We start from the raw sequence: 26,713 nt of genomic DNA, 5'->3' as shown, positions 1-26,713 counted from the left end.
CATGAGGAACTGAGTTAAGTCAAGGAACTGGGAGTTTCCAAGAAGGGCTTGCAAAAGGGGTTCTAAAAGCAGGATCAGAGTTCATTGTCTCAATGGGCATCAGGAAGACAGGATACACTATCATGAGGATCAATGGAATGGCCATGTGGACAGATCACAAGTGGCAGAGATCACTATGAAGACCACAGAGGGCAGGTGAGGGGCTTGTGAAAAGCAAGGACAGGGTTCTGGAAGCAAGAACTGGCCACCACTGGGTGAAGAGAGGGGTGCAGTAGCAGGAGACGAAGTCAAGGGTGGGGGTAAGGTGAGTGGATCAGCACTTAGGGAGTTGGGGGGAGTGAGGGCCAGGCTGGATCTCTTCCCCCCCATGCCCCCTGCATCTGGCACAGGACATACAGCAGGCATCAAATGTTTGCTCCAGTGGTCCCCAAGTGGGAACAAGAGATTTCAGATCATCTGTGGGCTATCAGAGAAACAGCCATCCCTCTATTTGGGGACACTCACCTCGGGGTTGCAGGTTTTCCCAGCAACTGGGCAGCTGGTGTCACTGAAGATCTTATAGACAGCTTCATTGGAAGTGGACAGGAAGCTAGAAGCTTGTTAAGGAATCTAAGTTCAGGGCTTAGGGACCACAGGGGCGCACAGAAAAAGAATCCATTCCCACAGCAGGTTCTGGCCTTGCCCCCAGGCTGCGGGTCATCTCCAGGCAAGATGGGCACTTTTAGCCATCCCTGGGGTCAGAAACCAGTATCTGACGGTGGATACATAGCGGTGCTAGCCCAGTAGGCGATGCAAAGGCACAGCAGGAAGAAGGTGACCAGTGGGTACAGCAAGGAGCACATCACGTATCCCACAGCCCTGGAAGGAGCAGAGACACAGACATCAAAGCCCAAGCAGCCCCCACGAATGCCCCAGCTGGGGACCCTCTGGCACCCCAGCACCCACCTGCTGGCTTCTTTGATGAGTGCGATGGCAATGAGAATTCTCTTCCGTAGAAAGATGAGCAGCAAGATGATAATAACCTCAATGATGCTCAGAATGATCACTGTGGGGGGCAGAGAGTGAATTCAAGTCTCCCACCTGCCTGGGCTCCCCGCTCCCACCCAGGCCTCACCAAGTGGGGAGCTGGGACTCACTGAAGGCCACCCAGGTCTGCCGCAAGTGCAGGTACACACGGAAGTCTGTCTGGAAGCCAAGGTCCACCAGGGAGACGTCAGAGCCGGCCTCACCACGCAGCCGAGCATATTCCATGTAGCAATGCAGTATTCCTGCACAGGGGAACCACTGTGCTACCACTGACCTCAGCCCAACCACTGCTCCCCCAATGCTGCAAAGCAGGTACAATGATACCCATTTAACAGAAAACAAAAACCAAGGCTGAGAGGGGGCTGCTGTTGCCTCAGGGCCTTTGCACTGGCTGTTCCTGCTGCCCGGTTCAGTCTCTCCCCAACCGGATCCCCTACATCGTCTAGTCTCTGCCCTAAAGTCACCTTCTCATGCAACCTTCTAGGATCCCTTCCCCACTTTAGAATAATACCCTCTTATACTCCAAATTCTTATCCCCTTTCACTGTTTTGACATCCCAGAGGTTACCTGGTTTGTTTCTTGTCCATCTTGCCCATACCCCCCTGGAATATAAACTCCACAAGAGTAAGATTTGTCCCGGTGTATTCATTGCTGTAAGCCCAGGACCTAGAAGACTGCCCAGGACATAGTCATTCAATACAAGATGGATGAGTGAGCAGGTATCAGGGTATTGTGTGACCTGAGGCTTTCCTCAGTTGCTTCAGTCGTGTCTGATTCTTTGAGACCCTAGGGACTGGAGCCCATGAGGCTCCTCTATCCATGGGATTCTCCAGGCAAGAATACTGGAGTAGGTTGCCATTTCCTCCTCCAACCTGACCCCTCTGCCACCCTGTAATGATGATTCATGGGTGGGGAGGGAGGACATGGGCGCTAACATCCAGTGGGGCAGCATTAGGGACTCTCAGCATTCTCTTTAGCTCTCTGTATAAGAAAATTATAAAGTACGGATAACGTACAAAAAGCTAGTCACCAGAGATTTCCCTAGTGGTCCAATAGTTAAGACTCCCAAGCTCCCAATACAGGGGCATCAGGCTCAGTTCCTGGTCAGGAAACTAGATCCCACATGCCACAAGTAAGAGTTCACATGTCACAACTAAAACATCCCTTGTGCCACAACTAAGACCCAGCACAGCCAAGGGGAGTAGCAAGATGGTAATGGTGGTGATTTAGTTGCTAAGTCATGTCCACCTCTTGCAACCTCATGGATTGTAACCCACCAGGCTCCTCCATCCATGGGATTTCCCAGATCAGAATGCTGGAATGGGTAGCCATTTCCTTCTCCAGGGGATCTTTCCAACCCAGGCATCAAACTCAAGTCTCCTGCATTGCAGGTGGATTCTTTACCATGGAGTCACCAAGTAACAAAGGCAATAAAACTATTTAAAAAACAAAAACAAAAAGCTAACCACCTAAACTGCCAGCACCTAGCTAGAAACCACTATTAACATGAATATTTTGGGAATTCCCTGGCAGCCCAGTGGTTAGGACTTTGAGCTTCCACTTCAGGGGGCATGGGTTTGATCTCTGGTTGGGGAACTAAGATCCTACATGCTGCACAGTGTGGGCAAAAAAAAAAAAACATGAATATTTTAATATCTGTATCCTCAGTTTAGGTTGCATATCTGGCAAAGTTTAAATGAATAAACAGAACATGAAGCACTATGTTCAGAGTCACAGGGCCCTTCCCCATCTCATTCATAGCCTATCTTCTTCTCATCAAATCTCTAAACTAGTAAATACTAATTATTCCCATTTTATGGAGGAGGACACTGAGGCATGGGGAGGTTGAGTCACTTGCCCAAGGTCATAGAGCAAGGAACTGGAAGAGGCTGTATTCAGACCCTGGGCTCTCTGGTGCCAGAGCATGTGGCCTTAACCACTGTGCTAGATGGCATTCTTGACGATAACTTTGCTGTCAACAAAATACAGATCCAGCCCTGTTTAGGAACATTATGATCTAACCCATCACACATAAATGAGCATGGAAGTTGTTTCCAAGTGTCTGCTCTCATAAACAATGTTGAGATGAACATCTTCACAAATATTCCCAGTGAAAGACAGAGAATGTCTGACGGCTCAGGATAATTTTTTTTTTTTTTTTGGTCATACCTTACAAGCCTTCAGAATCTTAGTTCTGTGATCAGGGATCAAACCCAGGGCCCAGCAGTGAAAGCGCAAGTCCTAGCCACTGGACTACCAGGGAATTTCCTCAAAATAAGATTCTGGGTTGTTTTGGCTGTGGGATATGTGGGATCTTGGGCTTCCCAAGCGGCACTAGTGGTAAAGAACCCGCCTGCCAATGCAGGAGACCTAAGAGACACGGATTCGATACTTGGGTTGGGAAAATCCCTTGAAGGAGGGCACAGCAACCCACTCTAGTATTCTTGCCTGGAGAATCCCATGGATAGAGGAGCCTGGCGGGCTATGGTCCATAGGGTCACAGAGTCAGACACAACAGAAGCAACTTAGCACTGCATGTGCAATCTTAGTTCCCTGACCAGGGATTGAACCCACGCCCCCTGCATTGGATGCATGAAGTCTTAACCACTGGACCACCAGGGAAGTCCCAAGAGAAGATTCTTGATGGGCAATGACAGCTCCAAGGGCACAGGCACTTTGCAGACAGTGGGGAGGGGAGGACACAGGGAGGGAGAGACTTACCGTAGCCTAGGACCAGGATCACCATGACGATCATCACCCAGACCATAATGCCAGCCAAGAATCGGAGCAGGATGATGAACAGGAGGCTCAGCACCATGGCGATAATCAGGCCTCTGAGAGAGAAAACAGGGACGTAAGTGGATCCTGATCCCCTCACCAATCTCAGATAGGGTAGCTCACCCTCCCTCTCAACTTACATGATAATCCAGTACCAGGAGACTGTGTAATCTTCAAATATCCTCATGGCCAGCTGCCGGGCCTCCAGGACTCCACTGGCCTTCCTGGGGGAGGGCAGACAAGGCTTAGGTAGGATCCCAATCCATGACTGGGCCAGCTCCAGGGGATGCCCTGTTCCCCACCCCACCCCACCCCCCAGGAAAGCACAGTGCTGGCGTGGCGGGTCGAGGTCCTCACTTGGCGCCTTCCACCAGCTCCGTGATGTTTTTCCGAGAGCCATGCCCATCCTCGTAGGTCGTCTCGTTGCCCACCATGAGGACCCCCTTGTGGGCATGGACAGCCGGGAAACATCGCTGGGCAACTATACAGAGTTGGAGATGGGACCAGTCAGGTGGAGCCCCTGAAACCTCCTCAGGCCCCTCCTGAGCTCAAGGGACCCCAGACTCACAGGGTTTGCTGGGAATGAGGACAGCGGGGCAGTCTCCATCTCGAAGGACTTCAGCCACACCCTGCCAAGAGACAGCATGTGGTCGATCCTGCAGGCCAGTACTCTGGACCTGCCTTTGCCCAGGCTCCCTGGGCAGTTATCCACTTACCTTGTTTTTCTGGAAGCCAGGTAAACAGTACTGCTTGTAGTACTCAAAGTCCTCAGATGCATGAGCATTCAGGTAGGTGAGGTAACGGCTGGGACATTTCTCCACACAAATCTTGGGAGGGGCAGGAGGCAGGGGTTGGGTGGGGTCAGAAGAGACACCTGATCCCCTTAGGACAGAGGTCCCACCCTCCTCCCCCTTATTCATCAAGGGGAGAAAGAGGGCTGGGAGAGAAGCTACTGCTAGAGGAGGAAAAAGGACCTGATTGATGTAAGCGGGGAGAGAAAACAGGAGGAGGGGGGGAAGTTACCTGGGGGGTGGGACACTGGAATTCCAGCAGGACCAGGGGGCTAGCACACTTCACGATGTTGAAATAAAACAGGAAGGGTTTGTTCCTGGGGTTGGGGAAGGGAGACGGAAACTGTCAAGACTTCTCCGTTGGCCTATATAGAATGTCTTAATGAAAATAGAAATAACAACCATAATAACCACAGCAGCAGCTTCATGCCAGGTGCCGTTTAAGCACTGGACATGTCCTGGCTCATCTAACCATCAGAAGAGTCCCACAAGAGTGGGAACGTCAGGATCCCCATTTCGGAGATGAGGCCCAGAGAGTCTGAGACACTTGCAGTAGGTCACACAGCCAGGGAGCGGCACCGCTCATTTTGAACTTGCCCATTTGCCTCACCTGACATCAGATCTAGGGCTGTCTCTTCTCTGTCTCTCCCCTAATATGTGGGCCGCCAGAGGACAAGACTTTGAATGTCTCATTGAGAGCCCTGTCCCCAAGGCGTAGAACAGAGGCTGGGGATGGTGGGAGTTTTATAAATACTTGCTGACTGGACTGGTGGATGGATGGAGGTGAGGGAAGCCTAGAACCTTCTCCCCAGTACTGAGGAAGTCTCTCCAGACCCAGGAGGCCCCAAGGAGCCACACTCACTCATTTTTCGTGCCCTTCTGCCCGCAGAATTGGCCTCGGCTGTCAGTGGGGTAGATGACCTTTCGAGGGTCTCCATGGGTCCAAGCTGTGGAGGGATCCAGGAATGTTGAGGTGATGGGACTCCACCACCAGCTCCCTGTCTGCCCCAGAGGCTGTGGGCTGCCCGCAGACCCAGGAACCGCCATCCCATCCCCTCCTTCGCTTACCTATGATGCCTACAGCTACATAACCCACGATAGCCAGGAAGAGGAAGACACAGCAAATGATATCTGTGCAGCCTCTGTGGAGGAAGAGACCGTATCAGCGTGGGAGTACTGGTGCCCTGGATATCATGGACCCAACCTGCCTTGTGCACGCGTCCATGCTCAGTCATCAGTTGTGTCCGACCCTCTGGTACCCTGTGGGCTATAGCCCACCAGGCTCCTCTGTCCATGGGATTTTTCAGGCAAAAATACTGGAATAGTTTGCCATTTCTTCCTCCACGGGATCTTCCCAACCCAGGGGTTGAATCCGAGTCTCCTGCATTGGCAGGTGGATTCTTTACCTCTGAGCCACCTGGGAAGCCCCGTCCTGCCTTGTAAATGTACCACTGCTGCTGCTGCTAAGTCGCTTCAGTTGTGTTCAACTCTGTGCGACCTCACAGACGGCAGCCCACCAGGCTCCGCCGTCACTGGGACTCTCCAGGCAAGAACACTGGAGTGGGTTGCCATTTCCTTTTCCATGTGTTATTTGGACACATGTTCCTGAGTGGTAACAATGCTGTGAATTTTAACTATTAATGCCTTTCATTGCAGCACTATTGACGATAGCCAAGATATGGAAGCAACCTAAGTGCCCATCCATAGCTGAGTGGATAAGGGTGTGGTATATGTGTATACAATGGAATATTACTTGTGTGTGTGTCTGTGTGGGCGCGCACTCAGTCACTCAGTCGTGTCCAACACTTGGCGACCCCATGGACTGTAGCCCGCCAGGCTCCTCTGTCCATGGAATTTTCCAGGCAAGAATACTGGAGAGGATTGCCATTCCCTTCTCTAGGGGGTCTTCCCAACCCAGGGATTGAACCCACATCTCCTACATTGTAGGTGGACACTTTCTCTCTTTTTAAAATTGTATCTTTTGTTTTTCATATCTGTTATTTTTGCAGGTGCATTCTTTACTGCTGAGCCACCTGGTAGCCCTGGAACATCACTAGCCCTCCATAAAGAGTGAAATCTTGCCATCTGCACAACATGCGACAGACCTGGAGGATATCCTGCTAAGGGAAGTAAGTCAGACAGAGAAAAACAAATAATGTATGCTTTCACTTATACGTAAAATCTACAAAACAAAACAAACGAACAAAAAAACAAACCAGAAACAGACTCACAGATGCAGGGCACAAACTGGCAATTGTCAAGAGCGGAGGTGGGAGGGGGAACGGACAGAACAGGTAAAGGGGATTAAAAGTTACAAGCTTCTGAAGAGGTACAAACCTCCAACTACAAAACAGACAAGCAATGGGAATGTGATACACATAGGGAATGCGGTCAAAACCATTCTAATAACACTGTATGGTAATGGATGGTAACTGGTCTTATTGCAGTGACCATTTCACAACATATAAAAAATCCTGAATTACTACAGAGTCCACCTGAAACTAATATTATATTGTCTATTAATTATAACTCAATTTTAAAAAGCAAAAAATAAAACATAATTTTAATACCTAATGCTACACTATCCTCAATGCAGGTTGCAGCATTGTTTAGCTCTCTTTTGATTACGTGCCCATTTCACTACATCCTTACCAGCATTATGGATTAATGTTTTTTAAAATTTAAGCTATTTTGTGGGGACCATTTTGCAATGTACAGAAATACTGAATCACTATGTTATGCACCCAGAATTAGTTAAGTGATGTAGGTCAGTTATACTTCCAAAACAAAGAAACTAATTCATAGAAAGAGAGATCAGACATGTGGTTACCAGAGGTAGGATTTGGGAAGTGGAAGGGGGCATTGGATGAAGGTATTCAAAAGGTACAAGCTTCCATTTGTAAGATAAATAAGTACTAGTGATATAATGTACAACACGGTAAATATAATGTTGCATGATAAATTATGAAAATTGTTAAGAGAGTAGACCTTAAACTATTTTTTAATATCATAAGGTTAAATATGAATATGATAAAATGTAAACCATACAGGGATTTACTTAATTAAGAACTACCTCCCACATAATCCTCCTCTCCATGAGAAACCTCTGTTAATGATTTCTTGTGAGTTTTTAATTTACTGGTACAAATGTTTTCCAAAAAAAGTTTTTTGGTTAACCCAGGTATGATTATGATACACCCACAGTTTGTGTCTTGCTTTTTTCGCTATTATATTGAGAGGGATCCATGTGAGGACTCAGAAGGGCTCTTGTACATTTTGGTTGTGGTGGTTTAGTCGCTCAGTCATGTCTGACTCTTGCGACCCCATGGACGGACGGTAGCCCGCCAGGCTCCTCTGTCCATGGGATTCTCCAGGCAAGTGGGTTGCCATTTCCTTCTCCAGGTTTGTACATTTTAGCAGCTGTGTAATAAGATGCACTGTAATGTATCTAACTAGTTCCCAGACATGCAACTCAGATTGTTGGTTTTTGCCCATCTAGGCAAGGTTTGTGGAGAAGGAAATGGCAACTTACTCCAGGATTCTTACCTGGAGAATCCCATGGACAGAAGAGCCTGGTGAGACCCAGTCCACAGGATCACAAAAAGTCGGACACTACTGAGAGGCTAACACACACAGCTAAGGTTTGGGCTTCCCTGGTGGCTCAGCTGGTAAAAGAATCTGCCTGCAATTCAGAAGACCTGGGTTTGATCCCCGGGTTCTAAAGATCCCCTGGAGGAAGGCATGGCAACCCACGCCAGTCTTCTGGCCTGGAGAATCGCCATGGATAAGAGAAGCCTGGTGGGCTACACTCCATGGGGTGGAAAAGAGTCAGACACGACTGAGCGACTAAGCACAGCACAGCACAGGCAAGGTTTACTGAGAGAAACTTTTTCACATAATTTTAATTTCTGGAACGAAGAGCTGTACATTTTTTTTAATGTCATATTTCCTAATTCCCTCCCAAAAAAGACTGTATCAATTAGTTTCAGAGCAGAATATGTGTCAATTTTTTTTAATTGAAGTAACATTGTTTTATAACATTATGTAATTATCATGTGTACAATATTATATTCCTACTTGTGTATACCCTAGTGTGTCTTTTTTTTTTTTTTAGTGTGTCTATTTTTAACCTCTGCTAACCTGTGAGGGGGAGACTCTATTTGGTTCCTGTTTTACATTACATTCCTTTACTTTCCAGTGAGTTTGAACATTTCTCCATAACCCCACTGTCTATAGTATTTCTGGTTCTATTAAATGGTCTGTTCCAGTCTTTTGCCTGAATTGAAAAAAATGCATTTGTAAAGACTCTCTATAGATGAAGAAAATTCCTTTATCATTCTTTTACCACTCTTTTATCTCTAAGTTGCAAATATGTATCACCAGTTTGTTGGAGAACAGATGTGGGTGTGGGTGTAAAGAAATAGGGGTGGAAGCAATGTTAGCTGACACTCTGCCCCTGCCAGGAACCCAGACCCCTTACCTGTTGTAAATGGGTCCTTTGAAGGCGGGGTCATACTTCTGCGGTGTTCCTGAAAATCAGAAAGATTGAAACGGGTGGTCCAAAATGAAGCTGGCAGACCACCCTTCCCCAAGATGTTCCCAGGGATGTCTCTAGCCACAGAGGAGTAAGATTCAGAGATAACTGGATTTTCCGTGAACTGCCCGATTTATCACCTGGCTACCACTCACTGGAAGGACTGGGAGTGGGGCTAAAAAAGGGGCTGCCCGGGAGTCCGGTGGAAGGGGGAGGACCCAAAAACGGGATCTGGAGAAGCAGGCTACGAGCCCAGACCTCTGGGATGCGGGAGTTTTGGAGGGACCTCCGGGTGGGCCTAGGGGCTGAGGGGTGCTGGCAGGTGATGCGGAGGCGAGGCAGGTACAGGCCGAGATCTGCGGTTCCGCGCTCCCCTCACCCCTCCTACCCCGGGTCCTCCGGCTGCTCCCTCCAAGTTGCCAGGCCCGCGTGCGCGGAGGGGGGCGCTGCCTACCGTGCTTCCCGTAATAAAGCTGCTGCTCCTTCCCCATCCCTGCGGGCGCCCGGCCCGACGGCGCCTGCCTGCTCCCGCCGCCGCTCCCCCTCTGCCCTCCGGTCCGGACGCGCGGGCGTCCCCACGGGAGGGACCGAGGGACCGACTGGCGGCGGCTCCTCCCAGCAAAGAGCCAGACGGGACGGCCCAAACCGGTCAGACCGGCCCTAGCAGAGAGGCTGCCTCGGACCTACTGGACCCAGAAACGGAGGGAGGGAGGGAGAGAGGGAGGAGAAAGCAGGGCGGGGCGGCAGCTGCTCCCGCCACTCACCCGCCGCCCAATTTAGCCCTCTCCGCCTCCCCCCGAACCCAGGGAACTCTGGCTTTACCCAATGGCCTGGGCTAGCCTCCCCCGCGCCCCGCAACGAGGCGACACAGCCCTAAAACATCTCTCAACCCTGGAAGGCACCTAATAATTGTCCCATTCTGCAGATACGGAAACAGTATCTGGCCAGGCACCCCAAAACAGGCAGACGGCTGAACCCAACCAACTAATTATTCAGCCCATTTGGGCTGAATGCTCTCCAACCTGTGGGTGCATTTTTTAAAGAGTAAGTGCCAACAGTTAAATATTGAGACAGTCCATATAAAAATCCACACCCGTGTCTCCTGAGAACTCCCAAATTAGAAATGACAGTCCCTTCCCCTACCCCATGCCACATCCCTGTCTGGCACTGCTCCCCACTGGTTCCTTTGTGGCCCCCAAGGCTACACATCTCAGCTTACCATCCCTGCACCCTCTTACAGCTGATAATCCTGAAGCGTTTGCTTTGAAGAACATGCATTTATTGAGCACCTCCTGGGTACAGTGGCATTTGTGAAACCCAGTCTTGGGGAGCTGACATCTACAGGGTAAGCCTGGACTCAAATGATCCTGCCCCATCTGAGCCAGAGGATCCTCAGGTCAGTGCCTGTATTCTCTGAGCCTCAACTTCCTCATCTGTGAAACAGGACTAAAGTGTAAAACCAAAACCAGCCACAGTGGGGACTTCCCTGGTGGTCCAGATGTTAAGAATCTGCCTTGCAATGCAAGGGACATGGGTTTGATCCCTGGTCAGAGAACTAAGATCCCACATGCCTCGGGGCGACTAAGCCCACTGGCTGCAACTACTGAACCCTTGAGCCATAGCTAGAGAGTCTGTGTGCCTCAATGAAAGATCCTGAGTGCTGAAACTAAAACCCTATACAGCCAAATAAAACAAAAACCAGCCAAAGACCAGGCATGGGATGGATACCAAGTATACAGTTGGCATAGATGTACTGTATTGCCAGTACAGGGGTATTCAACTGATGTGGAGGTATACAGTAGGTATGGGGTACTGGTGGTATGGGGTATATAGCCCATCAAGAGCTATACAATTGGGGGGGTATAGGGACAGCAAGGAGTTGTAAAGCTGGTAGGGTACACCCCCCTGCCCCAGCTATCCACCCCGACGTCAGCAGTATGCTCCTTTGATCATGCTCCTGTTCAAACTGCTTCTCCCAACAGCCCTTAGGCCAGTTGCATACATCACACCACATTCAACTCTACGGGTGACATGGCCTGATACAATTGGTATGGGAGTGTAGGCAACAGGAAGAGATATCCAGGGTGGGGCACACAGTCAGCACAGGATTATCAATGTGGTCATATACAGTTGGTGTTCAATAATTGTTGCTGCTCCAAGTCAGGTAACCCCTGGTGGGAGTCTGGTCACCAGCTCAGCTTGTCCCTAGAGAAACGAAACACCACCTCCTGGAACTCCCAGGTGGCTCAGAGGTAAAGAATCCCCCTGCCGATGAGAGAGATGCAGGTTGGATTCCCGGGTCTGGGAAGATCACCCCTCGAAGCAACTAAGCCGAGCGCCACAACTTCTGAGCCTGTGCTCCAGAGCCCAGGAGCGGCAACTACTGAAGCCCCAACTACCGTGCACCCTAGAGCCCGTGCTCTGGAACAAGAGAAGTCACCACTAGGAGAAGCCTGCACAATGCAAGTAGAGTAGCCCCCGCCTGCCACAGCTAGAGAAAACCTGCGCAGCAACAAAGACCCCGCAGAGCCAAAAATAAACACACAATGAAAAAAAAAGAAAGAAATGTCACCTCCTCCCCAGTGGCTTCTAGCTATCAAGGCCCCACTTGCCCCCTGGCCCACAACCTTCAGCAAACAGGCGAGGCCCAAGGCTCCAAGCCATGCCCTTGGGTGACCAGGCCTCTCAAAGGAGCCTTGTGGTTCCTGTGGTCCCTGCCAACTCAAAGGCAAACTGGTCCCACCCTGCCCAGGGCAAGCGGTGCCCAGGCTGAAGCTTCTTCTCTTTCAGATGTGCTAGGTCCCCTGGGGACACTCCTGCAGACTCCAGCTCCACCCTGATGATGCTCAAATGTGGGTCTCTGGGGAAGGCCTCACCCCTGAGTGGCACAGCCCTGTGGCACGTGCCCCCCTCAGCACCCCACATAGGGGCCTCATGGCACACCTCCCAATCAGCACGGCTATATCAAACCACCATGGTCCCCCAGGCTGCTCTGCCCTCCTGGTGCTCAGGCCAGAAACCTTGCAGTTCTCTTCCAGGATCCAACAGCTTCTCACCCCCTCCTCGGCCCCCGATCTTGTCACGTGGCTGTCATTTCCTGCCTGAAGAGTGCAGGTGTCTCCACCCTGGTTTCTGAGCTCTCACACTTGTACTCCAGTCTGTTTCCCTGGTAGGGCCCAGCGGAGGCAGTGATCACCCGATTCAGGGTATGTCCCTCCTCTGCCCTGAACCCTCTATGGCTCCCACCTCACTCTGAGCCAAAGCCCAGGTCCTCCCCATGGCCCACAAGGCTGTGCCCACTCTGCCCTGTCCCATCCCTGCCCTCAGCCCCTCTCATGCTCCCCTTTCCTTCTCCATTCCATTCACTGGCCTCCTGGTTATACTGTAGGTTATACTGGTTACAGCTTTCCAGGTGGCTCAGCAGTAAAGAAGCCGCCTGCCAATGCAGGAGATGCAGGTTCGATTCCTGGGTCTGGAAGATCCCCTGGAGGAGGAAATGGCAAAAGGCAATCCACTCCAATATTCTTGCCTGGAAAATCCCATGGACAGAGGAGCCTGGTGGGCTACAGTCCACAGAATCGCAAGTCGGACATGACTGAGCGACTGAGCCTGGAAAACCCTATGGACGAAGGAGCCTGGTAGGCTGCAGTCCATGGAGTCGCTAAGAGTCGGATACGACTGAGCGACTTCACTTTCACTTTTCATTTCATGCATTGGAGAAGGAAATGGCAACCCACTCCAATGTTCTTGCCTGGAGAATCCCAGGGACGGGGGAGCCTGGTGGGCTTCCGTCTCTGGGGTCACACAGAGTCGGACACGACTGAAGCGACTTAGCAGCAGCAGCAGCAGAGCGACTGAGCATGATACTATACTCTATTATACTATACACTGTTGTTTTAAAACTTTTTCACTTTTATCAGTGGTTGTGACTATGAGGGATTCATAAAATGTCACAAAACTCTATTTGCTATTGAACTGTCTACTTCTAAATAGGAGACAGACACTGGTACAGCAATTGCTTTTATGTGGAAAGTTAAATTTTTTTGAGAAAAGATTCACACACACACACACACATATATATATATATGTTCCTTTTTTGAATTTCAACCCCCCAAATATTCCAGCAAAACAATAATAACAACAACAAAAAAAAAAAACAAGGGAAGTTGGGCTGGGTATCTGCTGCCGAGGATGGTGGAGTTGCCACCATGAGCCCTCGTCCCCCTGGTTATGTTGCAAACACACCAGGCATAGTTCTTACATCAGGACCTTTGCACGGGCTGTTCCTTTTCCCTAGAGATCTCTTCCCTGAGAAAGCCACTTGGCTCCACGTTTCTTTTTTTATATTTATTTACTTGGCTGTGCCAGGTCTTGGTTGAGGTATGTGAACTCTTAGTTGCAGCATGTGGGATCTAGTTCCCTGACCAGGGATCAAACCCAGGATCCCCGCATTGGGAGTGTGGAGTCTTAGCCACTGGACCACAGGGAAAGTCCTGCTCCACCTCTTTCAACCTCAAACGTCACCTCCTTAGAGAGGCTTTCTCTGATGATCCTATCTAAAACAGCACCCTTTCCCCCGCTCCTGTTACCCTATTTTATTTTGTGTCTTGCCACCTGCCACATCACTTATTTACACACTGACAGTTCACTGTCTCTCCCCATGTCTGTTGGCTGCACAAGGGCAAGGATTTCTGTTTTCTTCATAACACTGTCCCCAGCACTCAGCATTGCACCTGACACAGAACGGGCACTTAGTCAGGATTTGTTCAATGAACAACCACCATATATTATTCACTTATATATAGCTAAGACTGAAAATAAAAAATGCAGCTTAGAGTTTTCCAGATGCATATTTTTTAATTAATTTGCATTAATTTTACACATAGAAGAACTGAATACATGATAAATATCCAGTGGGCAGGGAAAGGATGAATCAGTCAGTTGCCTTGACTATGCGTTAGGGAGAAAATAGTTAATTCCACTCCCACCACACAGCAAAACAAATTCCACACAGATTAATCATGCATACAAATATATAAAACTCAAAACTTCAGCAAGTATGATGGGAAGATGAAAGAGCATATTTCTACCATCTGAAAGCAGGTGAAACTGGTAAGGTGGGTGGGGGAGAGAGAAAGGAGCACTGAAATTTTCTCACGTCAGCCAAATGGCAGCCTGATCTGCAGAGGGGAAACAGTCAGATAAGAACAGCTGGTGCTGGGACTTCCCTGGCAGTCCAGTGGCTAAGATTGCATACTTCCACTGCAGGGGGCACAGGTTCAATTCCTGGTCAGGGAACTAAGATCCCACAAGCCACCTGGCACAGCCAAAAAATATATATGTATATAGGACTTCCCTGGTGGTCCAGTGGTTAAGAATCTGCTTTGCAATGCAAAGGACATGGGTTCCATCCCTGGTCAGGGAACTAAGATCCTACATGCTGTGCAGCAACTAAGTCTGAGAGCCACAACTAGAGAGTCCATGAGTTACAAGGAATAGATCCAGCATGATACAAAGAAGATCCTGCATGCTGCAACTAAGACCCGAAGCAGCCAAAAAAAAAAAATATATATATATATATATATATATATATATGTTGCTGTTCAGTGGCTCAGTCATGTCCGACTGTCTGTGGCCCCATGGACTAAGTAGCCTGCCAGGTTCCTCTGTCCATAAAATTTTCCAAGCAAGAATACTGGATCAGGTTGCCATTTCCTACTCCATGGGATCTTCCTGACTCAGGGATAGAATCCACATTTCTTGCATCTCCTTCACTGCCCAGTTGATTCTTTACCACTAGTGCCATTCATATATATATATATATAAAGCCCACTTTATGGGGAGGAAGCAAGTGGTCAGTTCCTACTCCAGTTTTGAAGGGCGAGTGGGAGCCACTGAGGGTGTTTGAGCATTATGAGGCCAAGCTAGGGAGGGAAAGACGCATGGGCGGGCAAGTCTCAGCTCTCAGGGAAATCAGTAGCCATGGATGGGACAGGTGGGCTATATAGCCTTGCATTGTCAACTTGAGTTATCCTTCCATAAGATGGAATTAAAGAAGCAGAGAGAGGCACCTGGTTTAGCCTTGGCTCAAGGCCTTGCCTTGTGGGTGGCTCAGGAAATAAAAGGAACATGGGTACTGTGGGGCTTCCCCCGTGGCTCAGCAGTAAAGAATCCAGCTGCAAGGCAGGAAATGCAGGAGACATGGGTTCAGTCCTTGGATCAGGAAGATCCTCTGGAGAAGGAAATGGCAACCCACTCCAGTATTCTTGCCTGAAAAATTCCATGGACAGAGGAGCCTGGTGGGCCACATGGCTCACCATGAGGTCACGAAGAGTCAGACACAACGCAAGCGACGGAGCACGCACAATTGGTATTGTCATCTGATCTGTTCCATTAGCTCCTGTTTTAACATTAGCCAAGTGGGGTGGAGGCAGGGGCAAGGCGAATACTAATGGTTTGATAATTGAGCCTGGTTCAAACACTGCAGGACAAAAACTTGCTGAATCTTTGCAACGATGATGCAAGATAATAAGAACAGTAGAACGCCCCAGTGCCCCCATATTACTGTGTGCCAGGCAGTCTTCTAAAACGTTACATGGTGCACCTTGGTTCACCCTTACAGCAATTCTGTGAGGTTGATTCCATCACTGCTCCCATTTGACAGATGCAGAAACTGAGGCCCAGAGAAAAACAACATGCCAGTGGCCACAAAAATGAGAAGCAACAGAGCTGGGCCACCCAGCTACTGAGTTAGTGTTTCCTTTGGATGCTGTAAGCAATTACCACCAACTTGGTGGCTCAAGACACAAATTTATGGGACTTTCCTGCTGGTCTATTGGTTAAGACGTCACCTTCCAGTGCGGCAAGTGCAGGTTTGATCCCTGGTTGGGGAGCTAGCACCCCACAGGCTTCACAGCCAAAAAAACCAAAACATAAAACAAGCAATATTGTAACAAATTTAATAAGGACTTTAAAAATGATCCACATTTTTTGGATCATTTGTTTGTTTCTTCATTATTTGGATCATTTGTTTCATTTGTTTTGAAAACAAAACACACACAAATTTTATTATCACAGTTCTAGAGATCAGATGTTCAAAGTGCATCTCACTAAGCTAAAATCAGGGCGTTGGCCAGGCTATGTTCCTTCTGCAGTTTCTCAGAATCTGTTTCCTCGCCTCTTTCCAGCTTTTTGGCTCATGTCCTCCTCCTCCATACTCAAAGCCAGCATTCCCATCAAGCCTACATCTACTTCCATTGCTGCGGCTCCTCCTCTGACTCCCCTACCTCCATCTTTTCTTTATGAGGACTCTTGTCCTTGGGCCCATTTGGATAACTGAGAATAATCTCCCCATCTCAAGATCCTAAACTTAATCCCATCTGCAAAGTCCCTGTTGCTGTGAAAGGTAACACATTCATGTTGTTTAGCTTCTCAGTCATGTCAGACTCTTTGGGACCCTATGTACTGTAGCCTGCCCAGACTGCTCTGGGCATGGGATTCTTCAGGCAAGAATACTAGAGTGGGTTGCCATTCCCTTCTTTTTTTTTTTTTAATTTTTATTTTTACTTTATTTTACTTTACAATACTGTATTGGTTTTGCCATACATTGACATGAATCCACCATGGGTGTACATGCGTTCCCAAACATGAACCCCCCCTCCCAACTCCCTCCCCTGCCATTCCCTTCTCAAGGGGGAATCTTCCTGGCCCAGGGATTGAATCCGAGTCTCCTGCATTGGCAAGCAGATTCTTTACCACTGAGCCACCAGGGAAGCCCACAGGGTTCCAGGAATTAGGACATGGACATCTTTGCATGTGTGCTAGGTTGCTTGAGACATGTCCAACCCTTTGCAAACCCCTGGACTGTAGCCCACCAGACTCCACCATCCATGGGATCCTCCAGGCAAGAATACTAGGGAGGGTTGTCATTTCCTTTTCCAGGGGATCTTCCCCACCTCAGGGTTCTGGCACTGGTAGGTGGGTTCTTTACCACTAGGGCCACCATGGGAAGCCATCTTCGGGGGTGGGGGTGGGGGCTATTATTCTGTCTACTGTGGGGTCCTAACCATTTTTTTCACACTTTAAAAAGGATAATTTGTACTATCTTCTGGTCACACCATGCCGCATGCAGGATCTGCGTTCCCCAACCGAGGATTGAACCCAAGCCCCCTGTGGTGGAAGCGTGGAGTCTTAACCACTGGACTGCCTGGGAAGTCCTCATGTCTTAACCATTTAGGGCAGGAGTTGTCAAACCATCCGTTCCCCACTGGGCAAATCAGTCCACCATGTTTTCATATGGTTCAGGGCTAAGAACGGTCTTTCTGTTTTTAAGTGGCTGACAAACATCACAAGGAGACTACTTTGTCATATTAAATTTGAATATCAGCAGACTTCCCTGGTGGTATGGTGGATAAGAATCCATCTGCCAATGCAGGGGACACAAGTGTGATCCCTGGTTAGGGAAGACCTCACATGCCTCAGAGCACCCAAACCCGAGCGCCACAACTACTGAGCCTGTGCTCTAGAGCCTGGGAGACACAGCTACTGAAGCCCCCCACCTCTAAAGCCCCGACTCCAAAACAAGAGGAGCCATCACAATGAGAAGCCCGCACACCGCATAGATGAGTAGCCCCCAGTGCTCACCGTTAGAGAAAGCCCGAGCGCAGCTACAAAGACCCAGCACAACCGAAAGTAAAGGAAGAAAGAAAATGTTTAAAAATTAAAACATCACCAACTACAAATCAAGTGTGCTTGGCACACGGCCATTCTCATTCGTTTTCATACGGCCAGTGGCTGCTTGCTTTCATGTTGTCTGTTATCTGTGGCAGACTAGAGTAGCAGGCATAGATTGTATATGAAAACATTTACTCTCTGGACCTTTACAGAAGTTCACTGCCCCTTGATCTCTAGGCCGTGAACCAACAGGTGTTGGGCCCAAGTCTGTGCCAGCATGTTGTGTGTGTTCTGCTTATAATGGTCAACAGTGGTAAAGGCACGCCATTCATTCCCCGGCAATACAGATGGGGAAATTGACAAGCCCTTTCCCTTTGCAGTCCGCTGTTTTCCTGTGTGGAGAATGGGGCTCACACTTCATTTGCTGGTAGGTGTTGCCAGGGCTTGATGCTCAGAAAGCACTTAGCAGGGGCTTCCCTGGTGGCTCAGTGGTAAAGAATCTACCTGCCAATGCAGGAGACACGGGTTTGATCTCTGATCCAGGAGGATCCCACATGTTGCAGAGCAACTAAGTCCGTGTACCATAGCTACTGAAACCCTCTTGGCTACAGGCCTGTGCTCCACAGCAAGAAAAGTCACTATAATAAGAAGTCGCAGCACCACAACACAGTGGACCCCGCTCACCACAGCTAGGGAAGGCCCACGGAGTAATGAGGACCCAGGACAGCCAAAAATAACTAAAGAAATTTACATTAAAAAAAAAGAAAAGAAATGCTAACTAGGGACTTGCCTGGTGGCCCAGTGGTTAACATTCTGAGCTTCCACTGCAGGGGGGCAAAGATTCAATCTCTGGTCAGGGGACTAAAATCCTACATGCCACATGGCCCGAAAAAGTTGCTAACCAGGAACATGGTACCATTTGACAGAGGAGGCAAACAGAGGCCACGTGCTCAGACCACATAGCTGATGAGGGAAGGAGCTCTGAATCAAACCGAGGGTCCTCTGGCTCCAACCCAGGCCTTTTAGGGGCAAGTACTGGGAGAGGCAGAGCTAAGAATGTGACTGCGGTCGGGGAGAAGGCACAGGAAGTCGGACCGTTAGATCAGGCTCCGGGAGGAGAGGCGGCTGTTGGGTCCCTCCCTTGCTGGGCACGAGGGCCATCCCGCCCAGTTCAGTGGGTGTAGGAGATAAGGGAACAGGCTGCCCAGTCACAATTCCAGTGGTCAGGACATCAAGTGCCACCCAGCCCTTGTAGCTTCTGGAGACAAGCCAAGTCCCCAAGGCCTCCCCCACACAGCCAGCCCAGCCCTCCCCTGCCTTCCCAGAAACCTCTGCCTGGGTAATGGACATCCCAGCTGCCCAGACAAGTCCCCTTGACAAATATTTCAGGACGGCAGCTGGGTAAGAAAACTAAAGTGATTCTACTGACCAAAAGGCTAGGAGCAAAAGACTGAGCGCCTACTATGTGCTAGGCGTCAAAACAGAAATTTCCTTCTATTATTTCATTTTATTTATTTATTTTCAGCTGTGCTGAGTCTTTGTCGCTGCATGGGTTTTTCTCTAGCTGCAGTGAGTGGGAGCTACTCTCTAGCTGCTACGGGCTTCTCATTTCAGTGGCTTCTCTTGTGGAGCACAGGCTTCAGTAGTTGTGGCTCCTGGGGACTAGAGCACAGGCTCAACAGTTGTGACACACGGGTTGAGGTGCTCCTCAGTCCGTGGGGTCTTTCCGGATCAGGGATTGAACCTGTGTCTCCTGCATTGACAGGTGAATTCTCTACCAGTGAGCCACCAGCGAAGCCTTAGGAACTCATGTAATCCTTATGATGAAGGATTTCCCTGTTAAGACTTTGTGCTTCCACGGCAGGGGGTGTGGGTTCGATCCCTGATAGGGGAACTAGGATCCCACATGCCTAAAAAAAAAAAAAATCCTTATATCGAGGCTCTGAGGGCATGTCTATGCTGTGCTTAGCTGCTCAGTTGTCTCCAACTGTTATGCGATCCCATGGACCAGGCTCCTCTGATCATGGGATTCTCCAGGCAAGACTACTGGAATGGGTTGCCGTGCCTTCCTCTGGGGGATCTTCCTGACCTGAGGGCATCTTGCGCAACGAAGCAGAAACACAATGATGCTTCCTGACTTGCCTGAGGGACACAGAGCCAGCAGGAGCTGAAATTTTGAACTCTTCTCCTGAGACCATGCTCTTCTTTTTTTTCCTTCAAAACTTTTTCAATTTTTTTTTTTTTTTGGTCGCACCTCGAGGCTGGTGGGATCTTAGTTTCCTGACCAGGGAATGGAAACCAGGCCCTTGGCTGTAAAAATGTGGAGTCCTAACTATTGAGCCTATGTGTTGTAACTACTGAAGCCTGTGCGCTTACAGCCTGTGCTCCATCCACAACAGTACCAAGCAATTCCCTCAGTTTTTATTTTGCATCGGAGTATAGTTGATTTACAATGTTGTGTTAATTTTAGGTGTACAGCAGAGTGATTCCGTTGTACATATATGGTTTAATCGGCTAAGTCATGTCTGACTTTTTGCGACCTCGTGGACTGTAGCCCGCCAGGCTCCTCTGCCCGCGGGATTTCCCAGGCAAGAAGACTGGAATGGGTTGCATTTCCTTCTCCAGGGGATCTTCCCAACCCAGGGACTGAACCTGCGTCTTCTGCATTGGCAGGTGGATTCTTTACCTCGGAGCCGCCAGGGAAGCCCTCAAGTCATGCTGTGCAGCCAAAAACAGCAGTAACAACAGACACAAACAGGGCTTCCCTGGTGGCTCCGCGGTGAAGAATCCGCCTGCCAGTGCAGGAGACACGAGTTCAGTCCCTGATTCAGGAGGATCCTACAGGCCTACTGAGCCCGAGAGCCAAAACCACCGAGCCTGTGCTCCAGAGCCCAGAAACTGCAACTAATGAGCCCATATGCCACAGCTACTGCAATCTGAGCCCTAGAGCCTGTGTTCTACAACAGAAGAAGCTGTTGTAGTGAGAAGCCCCTGTACAGCAACTAGAGAAAAGCCCACACAGCAACAAAGACCCAGCACAGCCACGAATAGATAAATAAAAACAAACAAGTGGCAACAGAGGCCCAGCTCCTCCCACGGTCCACAAAGCCCTATACACTCTGCCCATTCCCTCTCTTCCTTCACCTCTTCCTAGTCTACCCTTTTATCTATTCACTCCAGCCACAGGCCCTCCTGACTGCCCCTTCTAGAGACTTGAGACATGACCCTACCCCTGGGCCTTTGCACAAGCCTTGCCTACTGCCTGAGAAGTTCTACAGGGCTCCCTTTCCTATGCCTCTGGTGACCTCTGAAGAATGACCTGTTTCTATTTGAAATTAAACCCTGCCTCCAGGCCCAATAGATCACTGCCCTCCCTCCTTCCTGATAAACTTCTCTCCAGAGCCCTTCTCTGAAAGGAGAATTTCCTTAGTATCTTATCTGGGGGCCCCTTGACAAGGTCAGCTGGACAAGGGCTGGGTTTCTAGAGTTTAGGACAAAACCTGGCCCATGGTCCCTGCACAATAAATGTTTGCTGAAGGAAGTTAGGAACCTGTATGTTTATCAAGATTAAAAAAAAAAAAAAAACAAACTTCAGGGAGCCTTTAGACTAAGAAAAATCACTCTTCCCTGGTGGTAGAGTGGATTAGAACCCACCTGCCAATGCAGTAGACACAGGTTCGATCCCTGGTCCGGGAAGATCCCACATGCCTCGGAGCAACTAAGCCCAGTGCCACAACTACTGACCCACGTGCTGCCAACTACTGAAGCCTGTGCTCCGCAGCAGAAGCCACTGCCTTGAGAAGGCCATGCACCGCGACGAAGAGTAGTCCCCACTTGCTACAACTAGAGAAAGCCAGTGCACAGCGATGAAGACCTAGAACAGTTTCTTTTTAAATAAATAAATCATTTAAAAAATACAAAGGGAAAACCACTCTCCCTCTCACCCCTGGCCTAGAGCCATTACTTCCTCTCTGGGGGGCAGAGGGCAGTTCCTCTCACTGGATTCCCTTCTGAACACTGTCCACAGGTCACATACCCAAGCAGATTTCTAGCTATATTTATCCCTTGTTCTTCACTCCCCTTGTTTCCTTAAACACCCCGTTCCCTACTTTGCTGTTTCACAGCCTAACATAATTAGACACTGTTTCCCCATCAGCAAGGTTAGACCTACTTCATCTTACAAGGCAACATAGTAGCCCATTCTAGGAACAGTGCCTTTTCTCATGAAACCAACCTGAGGAGCTTTAAAAAGATACAGATGCCACACATACACACAGAAATAAACAGTCTAAGCTCTGGAAAGTCTTTCTGGCTGCCTTACCTCCTGGGCAAGGACAGTGAGCTGAGAGCATATGAAGAGTTCTTTTACTCAGAAACCTAAAATCTTCTGTGCGGTTGAGGGCTTATTTTTAATTTTCAGCCCTCCCCACCCCAGTAGACAGAATACATTAATTTTCTTATATGAGTTTTAAATCCTATTTTAAAATAATTTTCCTTGGGACCTTCCTGGTGGTCCAGTGGTTAGGACTTGGCACTTTCACTGCAGGGGCCTAGGTTATATTCCCCGGTCAGGGGACTAAGATCCCACAGGGCACCTGGTATGGTCAAAATAATGAAAATCCTTCCACTGGGGACTGACTGGGAAGCGGCAGGAGATACCTTCCTTATCAGGAAAGAAGGGTCTTATCAGAGATCTGCACATTTTTTCCTAAGGACAAGGTGTTAAAGATTTTAGTCTTTCTGGTTAGTATATTACCTCTCTCACATATTCTTCTTCTTTTAAGAACCACTTAAAAATATAAGAGCCATTCTTAGTCCTTGGGCTTCCCTTGTAGCTCAGTTGGTAAAGAATCTGCCTGCAAGGCAGGGTTTGATTCCTGGGTTGGGCAGATACCCTGGAGAAGGAAATGGCAATCCACTCCAGTATTCTTTTTTTTTTTTTAATATTAATTTATTTATTTGGTTGTGCTGGCTCTTAGTTGCAGGATCTTTGATCTTCATTGCCACAGGCAAGATCTTTAGTTGGGGCTTATGAACTAGCTTCCCTGGTGGCTCAGAGGATAAAGCGTCTGCCTGCAATACGGGAGACTGAGGTTTGATCCCTGGGTTGGGAAGATCCCCTGGAGAAGGAAACGGCAACCCACTCCAGTATTCTTGCCTGGAGAATCCCATGGACAGAGGAGCCTGGCGGTCTACAGTCCACAGGGTCGCAAAGAGTCGGACATGACTGAGCGACTTCACTTTCACTTTATGAACTCTTAGTTGCGGCATGTGGGATCTAGTTCTCTGGCCAGGGATTGAACCCAGGCCTCCTAAACTGGGAACATGGAGTCTTAGCCACTGGACCACCAGGAAAGTCCCCACTTCAGTATTCTTGCCTGGAGAATCCCATGGACAGAGGAGCCTGGCAGACTATAGTCTATGGGGTCGCAAGAGCTGGACACAACTTAGAGACCAAACCACCACCAGATGCATGAAGGGAGTGTAATGTGGGGGATGGAGAAGAAGAATGTTTTCTTAATAAAGCTTTCATCTTCTGTCTTTTGAACCACGTGAATGTATTATCACTTCCTCCAAAAAAGGTATAATTAACAATAACCTCTCCCAACAATATTTTTTAAAGCTCAGATGCCAGAGCCCTCCTACTGGCTGAGTTGAACTCTTTAGCGAATGGGGCTTTGGAATCTGTTTTTAAAACAAGTGCCATGGGCAGCCTTCCCTGGCAGTCCAGCGGTCAAAACTCTGTGCTTCCAGTGCAGAGGGAATAGGTTCAATCCCTGGTCAGGGAACTAAAATCCCATCTGCCTTGCAGCGCGGCCAAACAAAACAAACAAACAAAAAAACAAGCACTGTGACTTCTTTCTCAGTCCCGCACCCCCATAAGAGTCTATTGTTTTAGGTTCTAGAATATTTTTCCATGCTGCTCATGCCAAGGGTGGGTTGGAAAGGATGGCAGTGAGCCTTGCTGACATCCGTCAGGGACAGGAGCCATTTCCTGGCTTCCTCAGAGATGCTGCCTTCCTCTAGGTATGATGTATAATAGGGAGGAAGCTTTCTGTCCTGCCCAGTCTTATCTAAGTATATGTCCTGACAAAGAGGTTTGCTTCCACATCAGCTCCTAGAAAAACCCACATCCTCAGGATCACCAGTCCCAGAGGCCTCCTGAGTGTCTCCAGATAACCAGGCACTGTGCAAAGCACTTTTCACCTGCCAGTACAGTCTGCCCAGCCCGACTAATGAAAATACCAAGTTTCAGAGAGGTCACCAACTCACCTACAGTCACACAGCTTGTATGTATCAGAACCAACCAGGATTTGAGCCTCTATCAGCCTGACATCACCCCTTAAATTCACAGTGACTGATAGGAAGACGCCAGAGTACAAGGGAAGTATAGGGGACCCACTCTTTCCAAAGTACAATTTCCCAGGGGAAATCTCCCTGTTTTCTGGCAGGGACTTCATAGGGCAGTGCGAGGACCCTAGATTTTTGGTTCTGATGAGAATGAACGACTTACAAACTAAGCAAGAAATCCCCATCATCACATCCACCCTTCGCAGCCACTTCAAGGAGTCAAATCCTGTGGCCCCTCTGGAGGAGGTGCAGGCCTGGCTGCAAGACCTGTCTCTCATTCTGAAGTCTCCATCTCACACTCCCCTGGACTTCATAGAGAGAAATCATGAAGCACCTGTGTGGTTAATTTGCTGTTCCGTCTGCCTGGACCACACTTTGCTTTAACCTTCCCATGGCTAGCTCAATCTCCAGCCATTGGTCACCTAAAATAATCCCAGATGATTCTGCCCCAAATACACACACACACACACACACACACGCATACACAAAGACAGACACACACACACAATGTCCTGTTCATTGCCTCACAAAGCATACAACAACCTAAAATTACTTATTTATTCAAGAATTTTTCCACTCTGTTCACTGCTGTATTCTGTGTCTAGACACTGCCTGAAAAAAGGATGCTCAACACATACTTGTTGATGGAATGTGTTTCTAATGCCCAGCACAAGGTCTGCTGGACACATAAGTCCCCTGTTTCTGGTGTGGTCCTGGCAGGTCTATGGCTGGCTCCCTTTGGCCAAATACCGGGTGAATCACATTATTGTCCCCTCTGTCCCCAGGCTCGCCTCCCAGAGGCCAAAGATACCAAAGGTGCTGCCCACAGACAGGCAGGACCCCAGGTGGAGAATTCCAGATCAGAGAAAGCCAGCCACACCCAAGGGACAGACAGCACTGGGCAGCCAAGGGGTCTGGGGCTTGGGCCAAAACCAAGAGTGAGGGGGCCCCTCAGGAGGTCGGGGCTGCCAGCTTCAAGCAGGGAAGGGAGTGGCTGGGCAGTTGCCAGGCTCTTGGCTGGGCTGGGCAGGGACAGCCGTGTCTATCTGTCTGTCTGTGCAGCCTCTGGAGGCCGCAGTCCCTGAGGGGAGGGAGGCACAGCTCTACTCGGCTTGTTTTTCTTGATTATTTTTAAGTGGTTTCCGGCCCCCTCCCCAAGGCCCTTGGGTCTCTCACAGTTTCCAGGAAGTTTCGGTTACACAAGGAGAGGTGGCAGAGCCCCTTTACCCCAGGGCAGTGTCACGTGGGGCGTGTGACCAGCTGGGCTCTGGGGACCCAAAAATGGAGAAGAGAAAAGAGAAACTGAGGACTACACACCCCTCCGTGGGAACCTAGGGAAGGGAAGCACCACAGGGCGTGGGTGGGGAGGCAGCCTCATCATTGCCCCATTCCACTGACCCAGAGGCTAAGGCCGCCCTCAGAAGTTGGCGGGAGCGGGTACCTGTCGCGGGGACCCCTTCCAAAGGCGAGCCAGGCCCCCGGCCGCTGGCACAGGGCAGGGAAAGTTTCTCAATTGTTTCCTGCTTCCTTCCTGCCCCTTCGCCGGTGGCGCCCCTATTTCCGCCCTTCCCAGACGGCGGGCGAGACCCGATGGGTTCCCATCCCAGGACTTGGTCCGCCGAGACCTGCCTCAGTTTCCCCATCTGACCGAAAGCCCAGAACGGTTACTTCTAAGGGCGTGTGAGCCGGAGGAAGCAGTGGAGAAAGGGAATTGGAAGAGGAGGAGGATCTAGAGGGAGGCTGGGGCCCTGGTCCTTTTCTGAGCCCCGATCGCCGTGCCTCCCCTCCCCCGCCCTGCATCCGAGCCGCCCAGATAACGGGACCTCCCCAAGCGGAGCATGCGCCATGCGTCCCCGCCGATCACCCGGAGGGGTAGCAGGGGCTCCCGAGAGGGGACGCGGGGCGACCAGGCGGGAGCAGGGGGTGTGGGCTCGGCGCAGAGCAGGATGCAAGGCCGGGAAGCAGGAGGAGGCCCTTAGCTGCAGCGCGGGTGTTTAAGATCTCGGATGTCCCTTTCCCAAGGCCCCCCAACTCATCAGAAGCGGACGCGGGCCAGAGGCAACTCCTACCATAGGATCCGTCCTTCCGCTCGTCCACCATGGCCGCGGCGGGCGGGGAGGGGTGTCCGGGCCAGCGCGACCCCAGCCCGGTCGGGCTGGAGGCTCCGCGAGCTGCAGCTCCCCGCCCAGGGCCCGGCCCCGCCCCTCCCATCGGTCAGCCCCTCGCACTCCCACCAATAGGAGCCCCGAGAGGGAGGGGGCGGGACCCGGGGCGGGGCGGGGGCGGGCTCGAGAAGGGGTGGGGCCCCAACCTTTGTTTTCCATCTGGGATCCTGCGAGACCCTCTTGGTCCCTTTAGTGGGCTAGCGGCAGACGTCATTCATGCAGTCACCTATCCAACCATTCAATCGCCAAATAGATACTGAACATCAACTGTGTGCCAGTGAACAGAGGAAAAGATGCATGTTCTTCATACATCAGATTGGCAAGAACTTTAGAGTTTGATAACATCAAGTGTGTAGACAAAGCTATGCTTTTTCCTCTAGTCGTGTATGGATGTG

At 49.8% G+C, this 26,713-nt stretch overlaps 1 protein-coding gene across 3 annotated transcripts in view; it reads right to left on the bottom strand.

Moving 5' to 3' along the window:
* SLC44A2 (solute carrier family 44 member 2) overlaps nucleotides 1-26,350 on the bottom strand; it is a 31,709-nt gene extending 5,359 nt beyond the window's left edge. For 2 of the 3 annotated variants that reach the window (XM_052642875.1, XM_052642873.1), the window contains exons 1-14: nucleotides 9,584-9,815; nucleotides 9,076-9,124; nucleotides 5,664-5,737; nucleotides 5,458-5,542; nucleotides 4,828-4,912; nucleotides 4,521-4,631; nucleotides 4,373-4,433; nucleotides 4,162-4,285; nucleotides 3,945-4,028; nucleotides 3,748-3,860; nucleotides 1,137-1,268; nucleotides 946-1,045; nucleotides 766-858; nucleotides 505-589 (exon numbers count right to left, since the gene is read on the bottom strand). In XM_052642875.1, coding sequence (XP_052498835.1) covers nucleotides 505-589; nucleotides 766-858; nucleotides 946-1,045; nucleotides 1,137-1,268; nucleotides 3,748-3,860; nucleotides 3,945-4,028; nucleotides 4,162-4,285; nucleotides 4,373-4,433; nucleotides 4,521-4,631; nucleotides 4,828-4,912; nucleotides 5,458-5,542; nucleotides 5,664-5,737; nucleotides 9,076-9,124; nucleotides 9,584-9,620 — 1,233 coding nt within the window. In that variant the 5' untranslated portion in view covers nucleotides 9,621-9,815. Of the gene's footprint in view, nucleotides 1-504; nucleotides 590-765; nucleotides 859-945; nucleotides 1,046-1,136; nucleotides 1,269-3,747; nucleotides 3,861-3,944; nucleotides 4,029-4,161; nucleotides 4,286-4,372; nucleotides 4,434-4,520; nucleotides 4,632-4,827; nucleotides 4,913-5,457; nucleotides 5,543-5,663; nucleotides 5,738-9,075; nucleotides 9,125-9,583; nucleotides 9,816-26,222 lie in introns of those variants that run through there. The other variant, XM_052642874.1, reaches the window with a different exon arrangement.
* Between the last annotated feature and the right edge of the window lie 363 nt (nucleotides 26,351-26,713).

The sequence above is a fragment of the Budorcas taxicolor genome, chromosome 7, assembly GCF_023091745.1.
Source record: "Budorcas taxicolor isolate Tak-1 chromosome 7, Takin1.1, whole genome shotgun sequence".
NCBI lineage: Eukaryota > Metazoa > Chordata > Mammalia > Artiodactyla > Bovidae > Budorcas > Budorcas taxicolor.
The sequence above is the reverse complement of the archived record's forward strand: the minus strand, read 5'-3'. Positions and strand labels throughout refer to the sequence as shown.